This window comes from Rutilus rutilus (genome assembly GCF_951802725.1).
Source record: "Rutilus rutilus genome assembly, chromosome: 9".
NCBI classification, from domain to species: Eukaryota; Metazoa; Chordata; class Actinopteri; order Cypriniformes; family Leuciscidae; genus Rutilus; species Rutilus rutilus.
Genome location: NC_140223.1, coordinates 8294320 through 8313525, shown reverse-complemented (window position 1 = coordinate 8313525; position 19206 = coordinate 8294320). Strand labels below are relative to the sequence as shown.

The 19206-nt window shown below is 38.3% G+C and overlaps 1 protein-coding gene across 1 annotated transcript; it reads left to right on the top strand.

Moving 5' to 3' along the window:
• Window positions 1–1381: 1381 nt before the first annotated feature.
• LOC311296907 (putative N-acetylated-alpha-linked acidic dipeptidase) lies at window positions 1382–6344 on the top strand (the record flags this gene model as incomplete). The annotated part of the gene is made up of 10 exons (XM_084418891.1): window positions 1382–1400; window positions 1506–1672; window positions 2175–2238; window positions 2439–2506; window positions 2682–2770; window positions 2879–2969; window positions 3087–3351; window positions 5012–5093; window positions 5278–5370; window positions 5694–6344. The coding sequence occupies 10 exons, from the start codon at window positions 1382–1384 to the stop codon at window positions 5899–5901; spliced, it is 1146 nt and encodes a 381-aa protein (XP_084275017.1). The 3' UTR covers window positions 5902–6344.
• Between the last annotated feature and the right edge of the window lie 12862 nt (window positions 6345–19206).

Genomic DNA, 19206 nt, shown 5'->3' with positions numbered 1-19206 from the left:
TTGCTCCGCGCAAAACAACATGTTGTCCGGTTCGTGAACGAATCGTTCTTTTGAACCGGTTCTTTTACCGGTCGAACCAGTAGGCTACATCAAATCGGACTGAATCGTTCGTAACAGTACGCGTCTTGAGTCAGCGCTGATGCACAAATTACTAAAGTTACACACTTTCGGACATGCCTGACAGTCCCTCCGACTCGAAATAAAACAATATCCCGAAGTATGTTTTACTCCAGTAACTCCAACAGTACACTGGACTGAGACATGTTGTCCTGAGAGAACTGATGAGCACGAGCAGCTGCTCTGCGCATGCGCATACTACCGAACGTACCGGTACAGCGGTTCTCAATCACCAGTAACAGAACCGGTCTTCTTCTTCTTCTTCTTCTTCTTCTTCTTCGTCTTCTTTGTTACGTTTTATGGCGGGTGGCATCAGCATTATGGTGCATTAACGCCACCTACTATGTTGGAATGTGGGCCAGAGTTTATCTTCTGCGGATTAGCCTGTTTGGCTTTTATGGTAACGTCATAGTTCCATTTAATTGTTTATTACCTTGAGACAATTGAGTGTAGGCTACTTTTTTGACCGACTGTGTAGCTTTGAGCTTTTACAAAGTAACAACTTATATTGTTCATGAACGTGTTTCCATAATAATACAATCATAAGTGGATACAGTAAACACATAACACAGTTCAACATGGAGATCTATCCATAGATGGAAATAAAAAACGAAGTTTTCTACTACCCCCGTTTTTCCCTCACACATAAGTGTGTAATTTACTCAATTGCCTTTCCTTTCACATATTTAAAATGACTTGCAGATTTATAACTTTATTACCTCTGAAGACATTATGATTGTAAACAAAAGATTTGCGGCTGATGCTCCTTTGGTTATGAACAGCTCGTGCTCGTGCAAGCGTGTGTGTGCGTGTGCGTGTGGTCCATGAGCGTGCACATCTCTGGCTGCAGTTTCGCTTGCCGCCAGAGGTGGCATAGTTCTGCAAAAACTCAGAATCTTGCGCTATGCACCTTTAATAATAATAATAATAATAATAATAATATATATATATATTTATTTATTTATTTATTTTTATTTTCTGCTCCCTAAACTCTATTTATCAATCCAGTTTCTTTCAAATAATGGAATAGCCTAGTTTCCCCACCTCAATATCAAATACATTGATTCATAAGATCATAAGATCTGGACTGCAGGCTGGCCATTTCAGTACCCGGATCCTTCTTCTACGCAGCCATGATATTATAATTGATGCAGTATATGGTCTGGTATTGTCATGTTGGAAAATGCAAGGTCTTCCCTAAAAGAGACGACGTCTGGATGGGAGGATATGTTGTTCTACAACTTGGATATAACTTTCAGCATTGATGGTGCCTTTCCAGATGTGTAAGCTGCCCATGCCACACACACTCATGCAACCCCATACCATCAGAGATGCAGGCTTCTGAACTGAGTGCTGATAACAACTTGGGTTGTCCTTGTCCTCTTTAGTCTGGATGACATGGCGTCCCAGTTTTCCAAAAAGAACTTCAAATTTTGATTCGTTTGACCACAGAACAGTTTTCCACTTTGCCACACGGAGGCCGAGGAGAACGCTGATCTTTGCCAGTTGGGATGCAGAAGAGTTTGGTATGCTGGGATCCACAGAATGGGCAGAGGTACGAGCAAATGAATGAAAGAAGGAACAAATGAGTGACTGAATACATGAAGCAATGTATTTTGATTGATTGAATGCATGGACAATGTAACTAATGATAGATTTGATTGATTGATTTAATGAGAAAATGCCTGAATGAATCATGGAATATATGAAAAAATTTCACAAATGAATGAACAGAAAAATGCATTAACTAAAAATGCATGAATTAATGAATAAATTAACAAAAAATGCATGAATAACAATTGAATGAATGAACTAAAGAAACAATGAACACATGAATGAATGCATGATTGAATTAACAAATGACAGATAAGGTGAATGAACCACTGGATGAATGTACTAATGAATAAATGATTGAAGAATTGAATGGAAAAATGAACTCTTGATTCTGAACAAAAGAATCAGTGAATCATTGAATGAATGAATGAATGGACTGCATGAATCTACTCTCTCTGTATCTCAGTTTGCTGAAAGCTGCATGTTCTTCTGTGTGTTTGCAGGATAAAGCCAGAGTCCTGCAGGAGCGAGCCGTGGCCTACATCAACGCAGACTCTGCTATCGAGGGTTAGTGACACACACACACACACACACACACACACTCACACACACACACACACACACACGCACACACGCACACACACACACACACACAGTATCTGATCTGAAAAAAATGAGATCAACACTGCATTTACTGTCTGTCTATCAGAGACACACTCATAATGGAGTGTGTGTGTGTGTGTGTGTGTGTGTGTGTGTGTGTGCAGGTATGTACACACTGAGGGTCGACTGCACCCCCTCCCTACACACTCTTGTTTATGACATCACAAAGAAGGTGAGATTCAGTTTTGAAAAGTTCATTAATATCAATCTCTTTCTGTCTTTCTGTCTGTTTTACTGTCTATCTATCAGTTGTTCAATCATTCTGTTTTACTGTCAACATAGTAAAACAACTATTTAAAAGCAAGTGATGTTAATATGTGAAGTGTAAATTAGTGATGTTTCTGAAGGTTTTGAGTCCAGAGGAAGGAGAGGAGGGCATGAGTCTGTACGAGAGCTGGCACAAACGAGACAACTCCACAGACAGAGATGCACCATGGTACTGACGTGCAGCTTCAGGAACATGATGAACATAATCATCTATAATACCATCTGATTGATTATAGATTCATGACATGCATCTCAAATGTGTGTGTTCTCCCTGCAGGATCAGTAAACTGGGCTCTGGGAGTGATTTTGAAGCGTATTTCATCAGATTAGGGATTGCGTCTGGAAGGGCGAGATACACCAAAAACCGGGTGAGTGTGTTTGTGTGCAACACTGTATTTATTTAAGTCCTGTCAGTGTTTACATCTACGCAAAATAGATTTTAAATTTGCAGCATTTAAATTGTTTTGTACCACCATTTCCCCCAGAAAACTGAGCGCTACAGCAGTTACCCGGTTTACCACAGCGTGTACGAGACCTATGAGATCGTGGAGCGCTTCTACGACCCGAGTTTCCGCAGGCTGGAGGCGGTGGCCCGTGTTCGAGGTGGACTGATCTTCAGTTTGGCTGATTCTCTGATCTTACCTCTGGACTGTACAGAATACGCCTCGTCTCTCAGCAAATACGCTAACAGCATTCACCAGCTAGCACTGAAGCATCCTGCTGCCATGCAGCAGTTCGGCGTCTCATTCGGTACGCAAACTATCCATCATTTAATATGCAAGATTAGTATGTTCAAATCATGCACTCTAGCCACATTTTTGTCCAGGAACAATTTGTCCCAGGAACTTTTTTTCCCCCGGACCTGTTGCTGTTTGCGTTTCCACCGCGGTCTAAAGGACTGTGAAGATTAGGCAAATTAGTACGGTGACGTAGGACTGCGCACGACTTTCCAGCTCCCGCTGGATTTCATCCTCTGAATTTAAGACTAATAAAGCCTGAACCTCGTTGTCAGTCCATCGGTATTTTTAAAACTCCATGGTTGATTCGAATAGCAAACAGCTGTTACTGCACACACCGCAACAGACTTTTAAAAATGGTGGTTGAAATAAAATGGTGTGTGGAGTCAACCAATCAAAATGCGGCATGAACTCAACCAATACGCATGTTCAGTGCCCAAGTCCCACACCCGAAAGTTACCAAACTTTGAAAAAGTACTACCTCGCCAGCAGTGACTTTCTGAGGGGGAAATATTTACCCAGAAATTTATTTAGACCCTGGATCCTGCAGTCGAAACACAGAGAGTACCACCCAAAGCTCTCAGTAAAGTGTTGAAACTGGTGGTTATGATAAGGGGAGGGACATTTCCCAAACACACTTTAAGCGTTTGACCAATCACAGCACACTAATCCACTCAACCAATCAGAGCACAGTGTGCTTTTCAGAAGGAGGGGCTTCATAGAGACAGGAACTAAACATAGCATTACTGAAATCTGGGAAGAGAGGAGCTGCAACTATGGAGAATATGGGGAAAATAATGTGTTTTTGAGCATGAAAGCATGAAAACTTATTCTTGCCCAAAACAAAACTTTGTGACTTTGAAAAAGGACATAATAGGTCCCCTTTAAGAAACTGATCACTGAAAGTTTCTTTGAAGAACCAAAACTGATCCTTCTGTGCCATCGCTGCAAAAACACCCTTTTATAACCTTTATTTTTTATAGGAGAACTAATTTTTTTGCCTGCTTTTAGCCTCTTAACACTCCTTCATGTGTCATTACAAGTGCACCAGCCATGTGAGTGATTCCTTCAGAGTGAACACGAGTGAATCTGACTGCAGTAGATGTGAAATATCAGTAAAAGTGATGTTAATTCAGCCAGCGCACATACCTGTATTTACTTCCTGTTTTCAGGCGAAGTCCACAGTAGTCGATTGTCGAGTTCACGCGCGTGATCATAGGTAACTAAACCTTATTGATATCTTTCACATCTACTGCAGTCAGATTCACTCGTGTTCACTCTGAAGGAATCACTCACATGGCTGCATGGTGCACTTGTAATGACACATCAAGGATGTTAAGAGGCTAAAAACAGGTTTAAAACTTGCCCCATTAAAGTCAACAGGGTGCAAATTTTAAAAAGAGGATAACACGGGGTAGACAACACCGATTTTTGACGTTGTTCTCTGTACTGACAGCACTCCAAATTTACAAAAAACATGAGCTCAATGTTAAAATTGACCGGAGTTCTCCTTTAAGAGTGTTGCACGTTAAAAAAATTGTGCCATAGATATGAGTATAATAATTTGGATGCATCCCATCTCTCCACATGCAGTTATTTCCATGTCAAATGCAAAGCTCTTGATTTATCTTTCTTCCTGACAGTCAACCTCTTTCTTTATCATGTGTTTCTAGACTCTCTCTTCTCAGCGGTCGAGAACTTCACAGTCGCAGCGCGAGACTTTCATCAGCGTCTTGATCAGCTCGACACTTCTAAGTATGAATGACAAAACAACAGCACAGTCTTCAGCACTAAAACGCTAGGTTTGAGTTTACGCACAGGTTAGGTGTTGTGTCACAGTGCTGTTATAGAGTCTCATGGCCTGTTATATGATGACGTGTTCCTGTGTCACATCTCATGACACATTACAACCGTTACCTTATCTTTATCTGTCTCTCAGTGCCCTGGATGTGCGGATGGTAAATGATCAGCTGATGTATTTAGAGAGAGCTTTCATTGATCCGTTGGGTTTGCCTGGAAGACCATTTTACAGGTAATGCACAATCTATCATTACATTGTTAAGTTCATAACTCACGTTTAACACTTAGGATTAGTGGTTTAAGTCTAAAAACAGAAACAATCACACGTTTTGTTGTATTAGAGCTCTAAAGAATGTTTTTTTCATGGTATAGTTTGCTCCTACCCACAATGCACTGTCAAATGCCAAATTTAGCATAACCTGTACTTCCATTAAGAAGGTAATAACCACTCAACAGTGTTTTGTGGATCAGTTTAAGTATTACCTGTGTCTGATTACATGTTTTTTGGTCCATGCACAAACAACATGTTTGTCTTTTCTCTTTCGTTTCTTCCAGGCATGTCATTTTTGCACCCAGCAGTCACAATAAATACGCAGGCGAGTCTTTCCCAGGGATTTATGACGCTTTGTTCGACATCGAGAACGCGGTGAACCCGCAGAAGGCCTGGGACGAGGTCAAACGCCAAATCAGCATCTCTGCCTTCACCGTCAATGCAGCCGCCGGGACGCTAAAGCCGGCCGTCGGAGAGACAGACTTCCTTTAAATCTGCTTTTCAAAACATGCTATTGATGCACGACTATAACATGTCGGCAAAACAGTTAGTTAACATGTCAATGTTTGATCAAACGCAGCGACTTTAAGGACCTGACATGCAGATCTATCTTGACGGATAGATCGTCAATATTAAGCAGATTTATTTCCTCCAAAGAGATTTGCAGGGATGGCATTAATTTCTTTAATTTAGTTCACAATCTTATTCAGTTAGGGTTGACTGAAATGTTACTGTCAGCAACCCTGATCTAGTGCAATCACTACCTGATTGCAGCAACCCTGATAGGCAATCACTACCGACATATTTTACAGGTTTTACAGTGTTATGTTTGATGAAGTGTACTGTGCAATGTCATAGTTGAACATTTCTATTAACTTACATTGTAAATTGTAAAATCAATGTTTTTTGTTGCTTGTAAATCTTGCATAAATTGTGACATTTGAGAGAATTATTTGTAAAACTATTCTTACATACAACTTGTTTGATCACAACGAGTTGACAATTTCGAAGTTCTTGTTTGTTTTATATTCAGGTTCTGAGGTGAATTATTACATTTTACATTTATGCATTTGGCAGAAGCTTTTATCCAACGCGACTCACGATGCATTTCAAGGTACACATTTACATTCTTATCGGTTCTTCTGATTATCCATTCTGTTATACATTGTCGCTGTCAGTGTGTCTATAAAGGTCACCCAAACTGATATTCACACACTCAGACACTTTTAACATTAAGAAAAGTGTATAAACAATACCTGAGATTTTCATTGTCATACTTTGTGTTGTTGAAGCCGCGACTTTGCAGAAACAGAAAACTAAAAACCTAATAAATATATATATATATATATATATAAAAAAAATATATATATATATAAAACAATCATGTGACAATAGGAGGGTTTTATAAACAATTTCCAGAGAAATTCTTACTAATAAAGCACTGTTTTACAAAAATAAAAATATAGAGACTGCATGCTATTTGAAAATTAGATTTAGCAAGTGAAATCTCCTGAAGTTAGACACATTTGAGAGTACAGTACAATAGTTTAATGTTTACAGTAACATGAGAGAGTCTCATGGACAGTAGATTCACAAAAACACATTTATATTTAATTCTATGAAATAATGAAATTAGCATCTCCACAAATTAAGTGAAAAAAATAATGTGCAGGGGGGACAAAAGAAAAAGTGAGGCTGCATTGATGTCATATTAGAATTACCACAATTACGAGTTCCTGATTAATAAAACCAACTGGTAAAATTACTAGTTGACTGTTGTAATGTCATACAAAAATAACTGAAATTGCAGCAGCTCCAACAGTTAAAGATAGTTAGTTAGGTATCTGGATGCATTAGTTTGATATTTACTATATTTTGATAAAGTTTTTATATTATTATAATATTAATATAAAGATGGTGTAAATGTACTTCTATCCACCACAACTAAACTGATTAGAGTGTAAAGCAAGAACAGTCTGCGGCTGCGCTCATCCTACACAGTCTATATTATCGGATTATTATAAACTGTAATAAATCAATAATCTCACAGATTTGCCAGATCATACAGCGGGTGAGGATGCAGGATTAGTTGATCACTGCTGTCTGAGAGCCTGAGCGTGTCGGCGGGAATCGATCATTTTCTCTTGGTCTTGATCCTCTTTCTTCTCATTGGTCGGTTGAGGCTTTGGAGGGGGCGTGTCCAGCCGCGCCCAGGTTATAGGCTCCGCCTTCTTCATGACCACCTCCACTTTAGAGGCCATCATGTTAACAACACTCTTACTGATGTAGCAACAATGACATCTGCTTTTCGCATTAAGTAGATCATGTGATGGCGAACACATCGTCTTTGCCCTCGGGAAGACAGCGCTGGTTAATAATTGCCCCACGAGGACCAATTTACCAGCACCCATGTGACTCGTATCCCCCAACCTTACAGCCTCATGACATTCCGCACACACACACAAACACCCTTTTGTGTATAACTGAGAATACGAGAAATATCTTTTCTTTTATTTTCATAATGTGTGTACATTCCTATATGCACGTGTAATAGAGGTGTGGGTTGCTAAGAGTAAAATCTTGAATTCTAAATGTTCACTGAAAGAAGGTTCCTCAATAGTGTCTTGTAAACCGACCCCGACATGGTCGTAAACTTTATGACTCCAAAGCTGCATCTTATCCAGTTCCTATGCAAGCCAACATTCCAACACATGGAACTTTTCAGGGAACTTTTCAGAGAAAACCCTTCAAATGTTTGATACGTATTCCTTTGTTTCCCAGGTGCCTTCACTTACCATAACGGAAACACTGACAATTTTATTGTGTGTATAATTTCCATGGTAGATTGAGATTTTCTATGTTCTATCATAAGAAATCAATTGACTCTTAAAATGCTCAGAATCCTACATTAGAAATGCATATCTGTATTCCCATGTTCTGTACACCATGTCTGGTATCATTCTAATCGTAGTGATCTCACGGAATTACATATATGTATGAGATTACAATGAAATGTATTCTTACGGGTAGTATCTTGTCTGAAAGAGGAAATACGAATTCTATCTCTCACATGACAAAGTCTTCTTCTTCACACAAAGAACTGTTTCCCGCTTCATATCAGGAGAGCTGATTCGCTCTGTCACAAAACAGGGCGTAAACAGATGTCTGTTAAAAGGACGAGACCCCCACTTCTCTGCTCTCTTCTCTCTGATCCCTGCTCTTCTCTCATCGATCTCCTCTTCTCCCCGGCTTCAAGAAACATCTGAAAGGCTCAGGCCTTCTCCTCGGACCAACACATGTTCGAGTCGTAGCTGCCGTTCTTTGCAACTAAGTTCCTATCGCCTTTCCCCTCGACAAGGGAAATGATCTAACTTTCTCGGTAACTTAAATTCAAGTAAGCCTTTACATCGTTTTGCGAAACGACCCAGAAGACGAAGCCAGACGCAAACCAGCCGGACACGCGCGCCTCTTCTACAGCCTCACCAGAAAGAGCACAGAATTCTGCAAGTAGGCCTATATTGAGTTGATAAAAGCTGTTTTCCGGGTGTCTATCTCTTAGGTCTGTGAATTAAGTTACCCTTCTTCCTCTTCTCTTTTCCCTTTTTCTTTCTTTCATTTCATTCTGATCACTTATGTTATTGTTTGGTTATATGTTGTTTGTTTATTGTTTGCATTGTTACGTACGTTTATATTCGTAGCTCATATAATCTCTAGTTTTGCATTTATTAAAATTCATAAATACTTTTCACTGCCTCTGTGTTTGAAGAATCCACCTTATGAGTCAATGAAATCAAAGATCTTATTTAAGCTACAAGCTCGAAATTAGACTACATTCAGTAGTTTTAATTTATAAACTCAGAAAGTTGGGTGTCCGTGGCCAGGACATGAAACTCTCTTGAAGTTTGTGAATACCTCTTCTTGACTGTAATGATTTTACATTTGTTTCGCTGGACGAATTAAATGTTGGTCAGATAGTTAGAACAAGGTAATCTCGATAATTGATAAAATAAATGTACATGCGACTTATGAATTATGACCATGAGTCATAAATATTAATATTCCCAAGATTCCCCATATTCTTGAGCTAATTCATATTTACCCAGAGTCGTATTCCCTACACTGATGTCAATCACCTGTCAAACACACAATCATATTTAAAAAAAACAACCCAAATACACTGAAAATCATGAATCATTCTTCTTTTGTCATTAATATACAGGAACAAAACCATTCAATGTAATCATCTAATAAACATCAGATGGGTAGATAGGTATTGTGCTTTTCCCCTTATTTGTGCTGTAACGCCATCTAATGGATGAAATTCACACTATAAATCATTGACTTGAAAGTGTTAAGTCTCTTTTTCTAACTTTTTAGTACTAATGTAATTCAATCAAATATGGCATAAATAAATGGATGTATGAGAATTACATAGTTGTACATGTAATATATATTATAAGGTCAACTAGATGTACTTTTCCTTCCACTAAATTATAAAAAATAAATAAATAAATAAAAGTTTGTATGTAGGCACAATTTATATTTGTCTAACCAGTGTTGTTTTTGTATTATTTATATACTATTGAAGTATTTATTATTTTGAGTCAAAAAATTTTTTTTCATTTTCATTTTAATTTCAGTTTTAGTATTTTTATGTGCTTTTGTCATTTTTATTTCTTTTAAGCTTTAATTTACTTTTATTTCAGCTTTAGTAATTTCAGCACTTCAACTTGAAATTATTTCTTTCAGTTCTTCCAACATTTCACATTTTTTACTTTTCATCTAATATTTATATTTCAGCTTTATTTCAACAACACTGTTGTCTACAAAGTAATTTCATCCACTTAAGTAGATTTTAGAGAAAAAGTTTTAAGGTCGTAAACAAATTCAAACTGTTCAATGCAAGTGTAAAATAAATAAATTAATCAATATAAATATAATAAATATTAATTAAATTAATAAGTTTATCAAATTATCTGAACAAATTGTCTTATTATTATAGTTAACTAAAAAAAACATTTGTTACTTTAAAATAAACATCAACTGAAATAAAATTAAATATAAAAAAACGTTAAATTATTGTATTTCAGTCATTAACTTCAATAAAAAGTTAACTAATAAAACAAAAAAAGAGACAAAAAAAGAGACAAAAACCACAACAAAATTACTAAACCTTTAACCAAAATTAAAATGCAAAATATAAAAAATAAAAAGCTAGTTCAAAATATTAATAAATCAATAATCTTATCTCAATGACACTAAAAGTATTTTAGCGACAGATAATGGATGGTCACTGAAACTCACCCCCCACAGGCTCATCTTCAGCTCAAACTCTTTTTCTCAATCAAAGTTCAAGCGCATTTTCAGCAGCTGAAAAAAATCATTCATCAGACAACAAAAGTACGGATAATTAATAAATAACATCACCACACTGGGCAATGGCAAATTGTCATTGTCGAGCTCATGGTGCAAAGGACCCTAGGTTGATTTTACTCCAAACCATCCCTTTAATGAAAAACTGGAAAAGATTAATAACAGTAAATGATAATCAGCTCTCACTTTATCACACACACACACACACACACACACACACACACACACACACACACACACACTTCCATTGAAAAAAAGAATCTGTTAGTAATCAGATTGACGGCTCGGACTGAAAAGCCTTCCCCTTAACTGTGACCGTCCCGCTAACGGGACGTTTAAGTTTACTTCAATATATTACAATTAAATCCTAATCTAATCATGACAAACTATATATCGTTGGAAAGGTCTAAGGCTCCTAAATAGATATTTTAGCACTGTTTTTTTATTAGAAATTATGTAGGAACAGAAATAGATTAATTTATGACAAGAGTGCACCTCAAAAAATCGACAGTTTTGACCTTTGTCAGAAAAAGTTGACGCACACACTTTTAATAATTGAAACGTTGGTTTTCATGCTAAAAGTTCATAATATAACATATAACCTAGTATTTGTCAATAAAAAATTATAAAATAATATTATCCTCTAAAAATTATAATATATTACAAATCCACAAACAAATCCACAAATCCATTACAATACCACAAATCAGGCAACCAACTGGACCTGGTTTACACACGCAACTGCACCACAGACAACATTTTGGTGAGACCTCTCCATGTTTCAGACCATTTCCTCATTACTTTCAAACTACAACTCTCTACCCGTGCACCACCAACCCCCCTACCAGTTACTTTCAGACGAAACCTGCGCTCACTTTCCCCCTCCCATCTTTCCTCTGCCGTGTCATCCTCTCTTCCCCCACCCTCACAATTCTCATCTCTGGATGTGAATACTGCAACGGATACCTTATGCTCCACTCTAACCTCTTCTCTAGACAATATCTGCCCTCTCTCCTCCAGGCCAGCACGCGCTACTCCTTCTAACCCCTGGCTATCTGAGGTTCTTCGTGAACACCGGACCAAACTCAGGGCAGCAGAGAGGAAATGGCGCAAATCAAAAGACTCATCTGACCTGAGTATGTATAAATCTCTCCTCTCGTCCTTTTCTGTTGATGTTCATGCTGCAAAATCTTCATACTTCCACAACAAGATCAACAGCTCCCCCAACACACGATTACTCTTCAAGACATTCAACTCTCTTCTCTGTCCACCTCCACCACCACCCACCTCCTCTTTAACTGCCGACGATTTTGCAAACTTCTTCACCAACAAAACAACAACCATCAGCAGTCAGTTCTCAGCTCCACACACACAGGAACCCAGACCGACCCCTTCCACAGCCAATACCCCTCTGTCCTCCTTTTCTCTGCTAACCGAGGAAGAAGTATCTACACTTCTCCTCTCCAGTCATCCTACCACCTGCCCTCTAGACCCCATCCCCTCACACCTTCTATAAGCCATCTCTCCCACACTTCTACCAGCACTCACACACATCATCAACACATCCTTCCATACTGGCACCTTCCCTACAGCATTCAAGCAGGCTCGGGTCACTCCACTGCTTAAAAAACCAACACTAAACACATCATTTGTAGAGAACTACAGACCTATCTCTCTCCTACCATTCATTGCGAAAACACTTGAAAGAGCTGTTTTCAACCAAGTAACATCCTTTTTGTCTCTAAACAACCAGCTGGATGTCAACCAATCTGGCTTCAAGAAAGGGCATTCAACTGAGACTGCATTACTGTCGGTCACCGAAGCCCTACGGACTGCAAAAGCTGCTTCCAAATCTTCACTCCTCATTCTCCTGGATCTGTCTGCTGCCTTCGACACTGTAAACCATCAGATCCTTATGTCCTGTCTCTCATCACTGGGCATCACAGGAACTTCACTCGACTGGTTTGAGTCCTATCTCACAGGTAGGTCCTTCAAGGTCGCATGGAGAGGCGAGGTATCCAGAGCACATCAACTGACCACAGGGGTTCCCCAGGGTTCAGTTCTTGGTCCCCTCCTCTTCTCCATCTACACTACATCACTGGGACACATCATACAGGCACACGGTTTTTCCTACCACTGCTATGCTGATGACACACAGCTCTTCCTCTCATTTCAACCAGATGATCCAACAGTAGCTGCACGGGTCTCAAGCTGTCTGGCAGACATCTCCACATGGATGAAGGAACATCACCTGCAGCTCAACCTGGCAAAGACTGAGCTGCTCGTCCTCCCTGCCAATCCATCTCTACAGCACGACTTCACCATCCAGCTTGATTCATCATCGATCCCCCCATCAAGGTCGGTCAGAAATCTGGGAGTAATGTTTGATGACCAGCTGACCTTCACAGATCACATTTCAAAGACAGCTCGATCATGCAGGTTTGCGCTGCACAACATCAGGAAGATCAGGCCTTTCCTAACTGAGCACGCAACACATCTTCTCGTCCAGGCCCTGGTCATTTCTAGGCTTGACTACTGCAATGCTCTTCTGGCCGGACTTCCAGCATGTGCAACCAAACCTCTACAGATGATCCAGAATGCTGCAGCCCGTCTTGTCTTCAACGAGCCCAAGAGGGCCCACGTCACTCCTCTGTTAATCTCTCTGCACTGGCTACCTCTCGCTGCTCGCATCAAGTTCAAGGCACTGACGCTTGCTTACAGATCTATCACAGGCTCAGCTCCCTCCTACTTTCACTCACTCCTACGAGCATACATCCCTACCAGACACCTACGATCGATCAACGAACGACGTCTCGTGGTTCCATCACAGAAAGCCACAAAATAATTTTCCAGAACATTCTCATTCACAGTTCCATGCTGGTGGAACACTCTCCCCACCCTCATCCGGAATGCAGAATCCCTGACAACATTCCAAAAACAGCTGAAAACCCATCTCTTTCGTGAGCACTTACCTTCATAAAAAATAAAATAAAAAAAAATAATAATAATTTAAACCTCACTTATCGGGCTTATGCTACTCTGAATAATGCCTGAACCTCGTATTCTGAGCACTTCTTGTGTTGTTGTTGTTTTTTGCCTCTTCATGATGACTCGCTTAATTTTAGTCCTAATTTGTAAGTCGCTTTGGATAAAAGCGTCTGCTAAATGACTAAATGTAAATGTAAATATTATCTTCTAAAATATAATATTATCTTTTTTATCGCTTTTTTTATTACATTACATATTTTAGTAGTTATAAATTAGGTATCATTTGAAAGCTTACGATCTCAGAATTCATCCTGTGAAAACCGTTTTGAAATTGGACATTGCGTTACCATAGAAACAGTACTCAAAATTATTTTATCAGGCTCCACCCCTTTTGGGCATCATTATGTTTCATAATTTATGATCAAAATCTTTTCTAATCTTGACAAAACACATTGTCAGAAAGGTCTGAGTCTCAAGGTTCCATATTTTGTGACAGAAGTGTTATTTGGACAGAAATTTATTAATTTGTTATGGCAGAATGCATGCAATTAAATTCAATGGAAATCAATGTCACCCGGTGGCTATTTCTGGTATTACGCCTAAACAAAATCTCATGGGAACTTCAATTTTTGTGATATCAACTTCAAATTTAGAACACAACTTTGTTAGATATATGGCTTTGATTTTATAGTAAAAAATATTTTGTAAAATATATATTTTATGTAAAAGAAAAAATATTAAATAAATTATATTTGATTTTTTTAACTTTTTCATACTTTAATTTTTTTGAAGTGCTTTCAATAATCATGCATTTAGCAATAATCTGCTATTTTTTCCCTTCAAAACAAGACCAAACTTAGGTCTATACTCCAAAGCATTCTTGAATTACAACCATTTAAGCTTGAATAGTGCATTTTAATGTCCATTCTCAAAAAGAGGGGGTGACAGTTAAGGGGTTAATCGAATGAACTCGAACCGAATGAAATTTCGATCGGATTGGGTGGTTTATTTCTTTTCTAATCCGATTGAGAGGACATGTAAACACTTGATCAGATTGAAAACCTTTCAGTTTTCAGTCCTTCTTTCAGACTCTCATCCACAGGCTGTTTCGGGTGCAGGTACAGGTGTTTTTACTGCGGGATAAATATAAGCAGCACGGCTCAACGGTTCATGTGCTCATTGTCTCCTAATTAGGACCTGACCCGTAATATAGAAATATTAAGTCTGCTGTTTAAAACAAAGTAAGAGAATAGTACGTGCAAACAGCGGGGAATATTCGTGCAGTGTGTGCATGTCAAAAACTCAATTCTGATTTGAAGCTTGTGACATATAATCACACACATCAACCTGATAATTTTATTTATCGTTCATGTAAACAATACATTTGGATTCATCAATCGGAATGAATTAATTCCAATGGAAACAAAAGTTGTACATGTAAACATGTAAGAGATGAAAATATTAATTTAGACCTAGCCCATTCATAGATCATATTCACATCACAGAATTAAACTCTTATTAAAACAGTTTACAGAGACTAAAGTGGAGCTGAATTATTATATTATATTCTCCAGCTACACACATATGAGACCTGTCACTGAAATTGGATCAATTTAAAGACTTGAAAAAAATATATACTCACAGTAGTGTAATGTCTCCAGTTTATAATGTGGATCATCCTTCAGATCAGAGAGCAACTTCAATCCTGAAAGTCCTATTTTATTCCCAGACAGATCCAGATATCTCAGGTGTTCAGGGTTTGATCTCAGAGCTGAAGTCAGAGCAGCAAAACCTTCATCTGTGATATCACAATCACTCAACCTGTAGAGAACAATGACACACACTTCACTCTCTCAGTTCAGATCAGATCAGTTTAGCAGTGAATCCATTATTAAAGAGAAAGTTCAAACTTAAAGCACAAATTAATATGTTTGATGGATCATTAGATTGAGATCTAAAATGTCACAAAACATGTTCATAAAACATCTAAAGTATCATTCAATCAGGAAAAATTATCTCTTAAATTACACTATTCACTACATAGGCTAGTTTTGCTATGTTACTTAGATCTGTAGGTAATATGTATGGAGTAATAAATTGGTGTGTGTGTGTTCACCCAAGTAGTTGCTCTCAATGACAGCATAATCACAGATCCGCTGGTTTCCACCCTGGCAATCTTTAATAAAGACAGTACACCTCACCAGCTACAGATTAAACATGCAAGAGCCTCAATTCCTCATCTTAGACAGACCCAAAACGAACAGCACTGGACGGGTCTCAGATTACAAGGAAAACTTGCATTACTTCAATTTGCCGACCATTCAGTGTCTCATTCTGTCCTGACAAACCCCTCAATCTCAGATGACATCCTAATATTCATGATTAAAGCAAGACTAAAGTGTCTCCCAACGAGTACAATCTGGCAACATGGTATCCATCAAAGCATGAACCCTGCTGTATATTACATCCAACTCAGCAGGAAAAGGAAACGGTTGCTCACATGCTAAACGGATGCTACAATTATAAAGGACGACTTTATGCGGCCACACATGACAGTCTGGTTGATCTGGTTGCAAAGTACTTGCAAAAGGTAATCTGTGGACATGATAGTAAGATTTACAAGCATAGCACTGTACAATTTAACTGGTTTCATCATAACACATCTGACAGTGACTACTTTAAAAATATTCCAAATACTCCTGACATTGTAATTGACATTGTAATTGACATTGTAAATGAGGTTATGAAATCTGTATGTATGTTTGAGGTGGGCTGCTGTTTTGACCTGTATACGGATACTTGCTACTATTCCAAATTATTGAAATATCAACCACTGGTAGATCTCATTCACCAACTTGGATACAACTGTGAATGAATAATTCTGGTATTTGGAAGTTTGGGTCATGTCCATAAGAGTGTGATCAGGGGGATGCAGTTAGGGGGGGCTGAAAAAAAAGGAGGAAAAAAGGCTTGCAAAATTCTTCTCTGTTTCAGCCATCATGGGGAGCATGCAAATATGGAGACGGAGATATTTTGTTTATCCTTAATGTATTGAGTATTATAAATGGAAGGACCTGTACAAGTATGTGAGCCATGAATTGTAGACCTATCACCGTGTCAAAGACTCTTCCCAGAGTATTTGGATCTTGTTTTCTTTGTAATGTTTTTTAGATCCAAATGTGTGTGTGTGTGATTTTTAAAAATTATAAACAATCCTTTAGAAAGTGTCAATGCAGAAAGATGAACATAATTAACAGTAAGAATGAATCCAGCATGCTCTTCATTTCTCAGTTCTGACTGTGTTGAGCTCGAGTCTGTTTAAAGTCAAGAGACTGAAATGTTGATTGTGTGTGAAAGTGTGTATTTCAGTGTGACTCTCAGTCCTGCAGTTTCATGTTATTGAGGATCAGCTCATGTGTTCAATCATTTACAGCTCAATAATCTGAACTCACAGCAGCAGAAAGAGGCTGAACACTTCAAATATACTTTACATTGTGATTCATGTGTGAGAGTCAAATATGATCTTACCACAGTATCTCCAGTTTACAGTGAGGATTCTGTAGTACATCAGACAGCAGATTCACTGAGTTTCCTATTTTATTCCCAGACAGACTCAGTTCTCTCAGGTGTTCAGGGTTTGATCTCAGAGCTGAAGTCAGAGCAGCAAAACCTTCATCTGTGACGCCACAATAACTCAACCTGTAGAGAACAATGACACACACTTCACTCTCTCAGTTCAGATCAGATCAGTTTAGCAGTGAATCCATTATTAAAGAGAAAGTTCAAACTTGAAGCACAAATTAATATGTTTGAGGGATCATTAGATTGAGATCTAAAAGGTCACAAAACATGATCATAAAACATCTAAAGTATCATTCAATCAGGAAAAATAATCTCTTATTTGCAGTATATTAAAATTCAGTCTTGTGTTCAATCTGCTTTAAAGGTGCTATATGTAGGTTTTCTACTAAAATTAATCCTTTTTTTATTGCCTGTGTGTGAAGGGGTTGTAATCTCACATTAAAATGATCCACTTTGCGGGTTTTGCTATTACCTCGGAAAGCAAGTATTCTTATTTTTATGTTAAGGTGCCGCGAAATCCAGTGACGTGACTGAGACCTGCATGCGCGCTCCCGAGCCTCTCGCCTCATCTACTGACTTTGCACTCAACAGTGACGACACTGCAACTTATGACATATGCAACTTATGACATGTCTGATAACACTAATAAACGACCTGCTCCCAGCACAACACAGATTCCACCACAAACTCCACATATTGATAAAAAAAGTTGTATCTGCTGAAGCTCGTAAGGCCAGACGTGAATCGGATCAACATCGGTAGGGCATCTGAATCATGGAGAAACCTCCGCTTTGTTTTGGGTATAAAAACAGACCCGGAGTTGGCTTTCATCCTATTGGACAGGTAAGCTAACATTACTACAAAGCATATAAAATATATTTTTATCCGGTGTGTTGCGTCTCAGTCTGGCCAGTACCCAGAGTGCTCGCTCATGAGTTCGAGCACGCGTACGAGCACTCGCTTGAAAAATTATTGGTTGCAATCTGAAACATCACCGCTAGAGGCCGCTATAAACTACATATAGCCCCTTTAATATATGAGACTATTCACAACAAAGGCTAGTTTTACTATGTTACTTACTAGATCTCTGTACTATGTACTATGTATGGAGTGTCAATGTGAGTTTTCATTTTACAAAATTAAAAACAATACATTAGAAAGTGTCAATGCAGAAAGATGAACATAATTAACAGTAAGAATGAATCCAGCATGTTCTTCATTTCTCAGTTCTGACTGTGTTGAGCTCGAGTCTGTTTAAAGTCAAGAGACTGAAATGTTGATTGTGTGTGAAAGTGTGTATTTCAGTGTGACTCTCAGTCCTGCAGTTTCATGTTATTGAGGATCAGCTCGTGTGTTCAATCATTTACAGCTCAATAATCTGAACTCACAGCAGCAGAAAGAGGCTGAACACTTCAAATATACTTTACATTGTGATTCATGTGTGAGAGTCAAATATGATCTTACTCTAATTTCTCCAGTTTACAGTGAGGATTCTGTAGTACATCAGACAGCAGATTCACTGATTTTCCTATTTTATTCCCAGACAGACTCAGTTCTCTCAGGTGTTCAGGGTTTGATCTCAGAGCTGAAGTCAGAGCAACACAACCTTCATCTGTGACGCCACACTTCCTCAACCTGTAGAGAACAATGAACAATGGCTACAGGAGCAGCATCCCCTTACGAAAAAGAAGTTTATTCAAGTGTGCTATTAGTATACTTCTTTTAAACTAAAAATAAGAAAGTATACTTTCAGTCTACTTTTTATATACTTCTCAGAAATATACTTTATGTACTTCTCAGAAATATACTTCAAATTTCACTTAAGTATACTTGACTTATACTGACAGAAAAGTC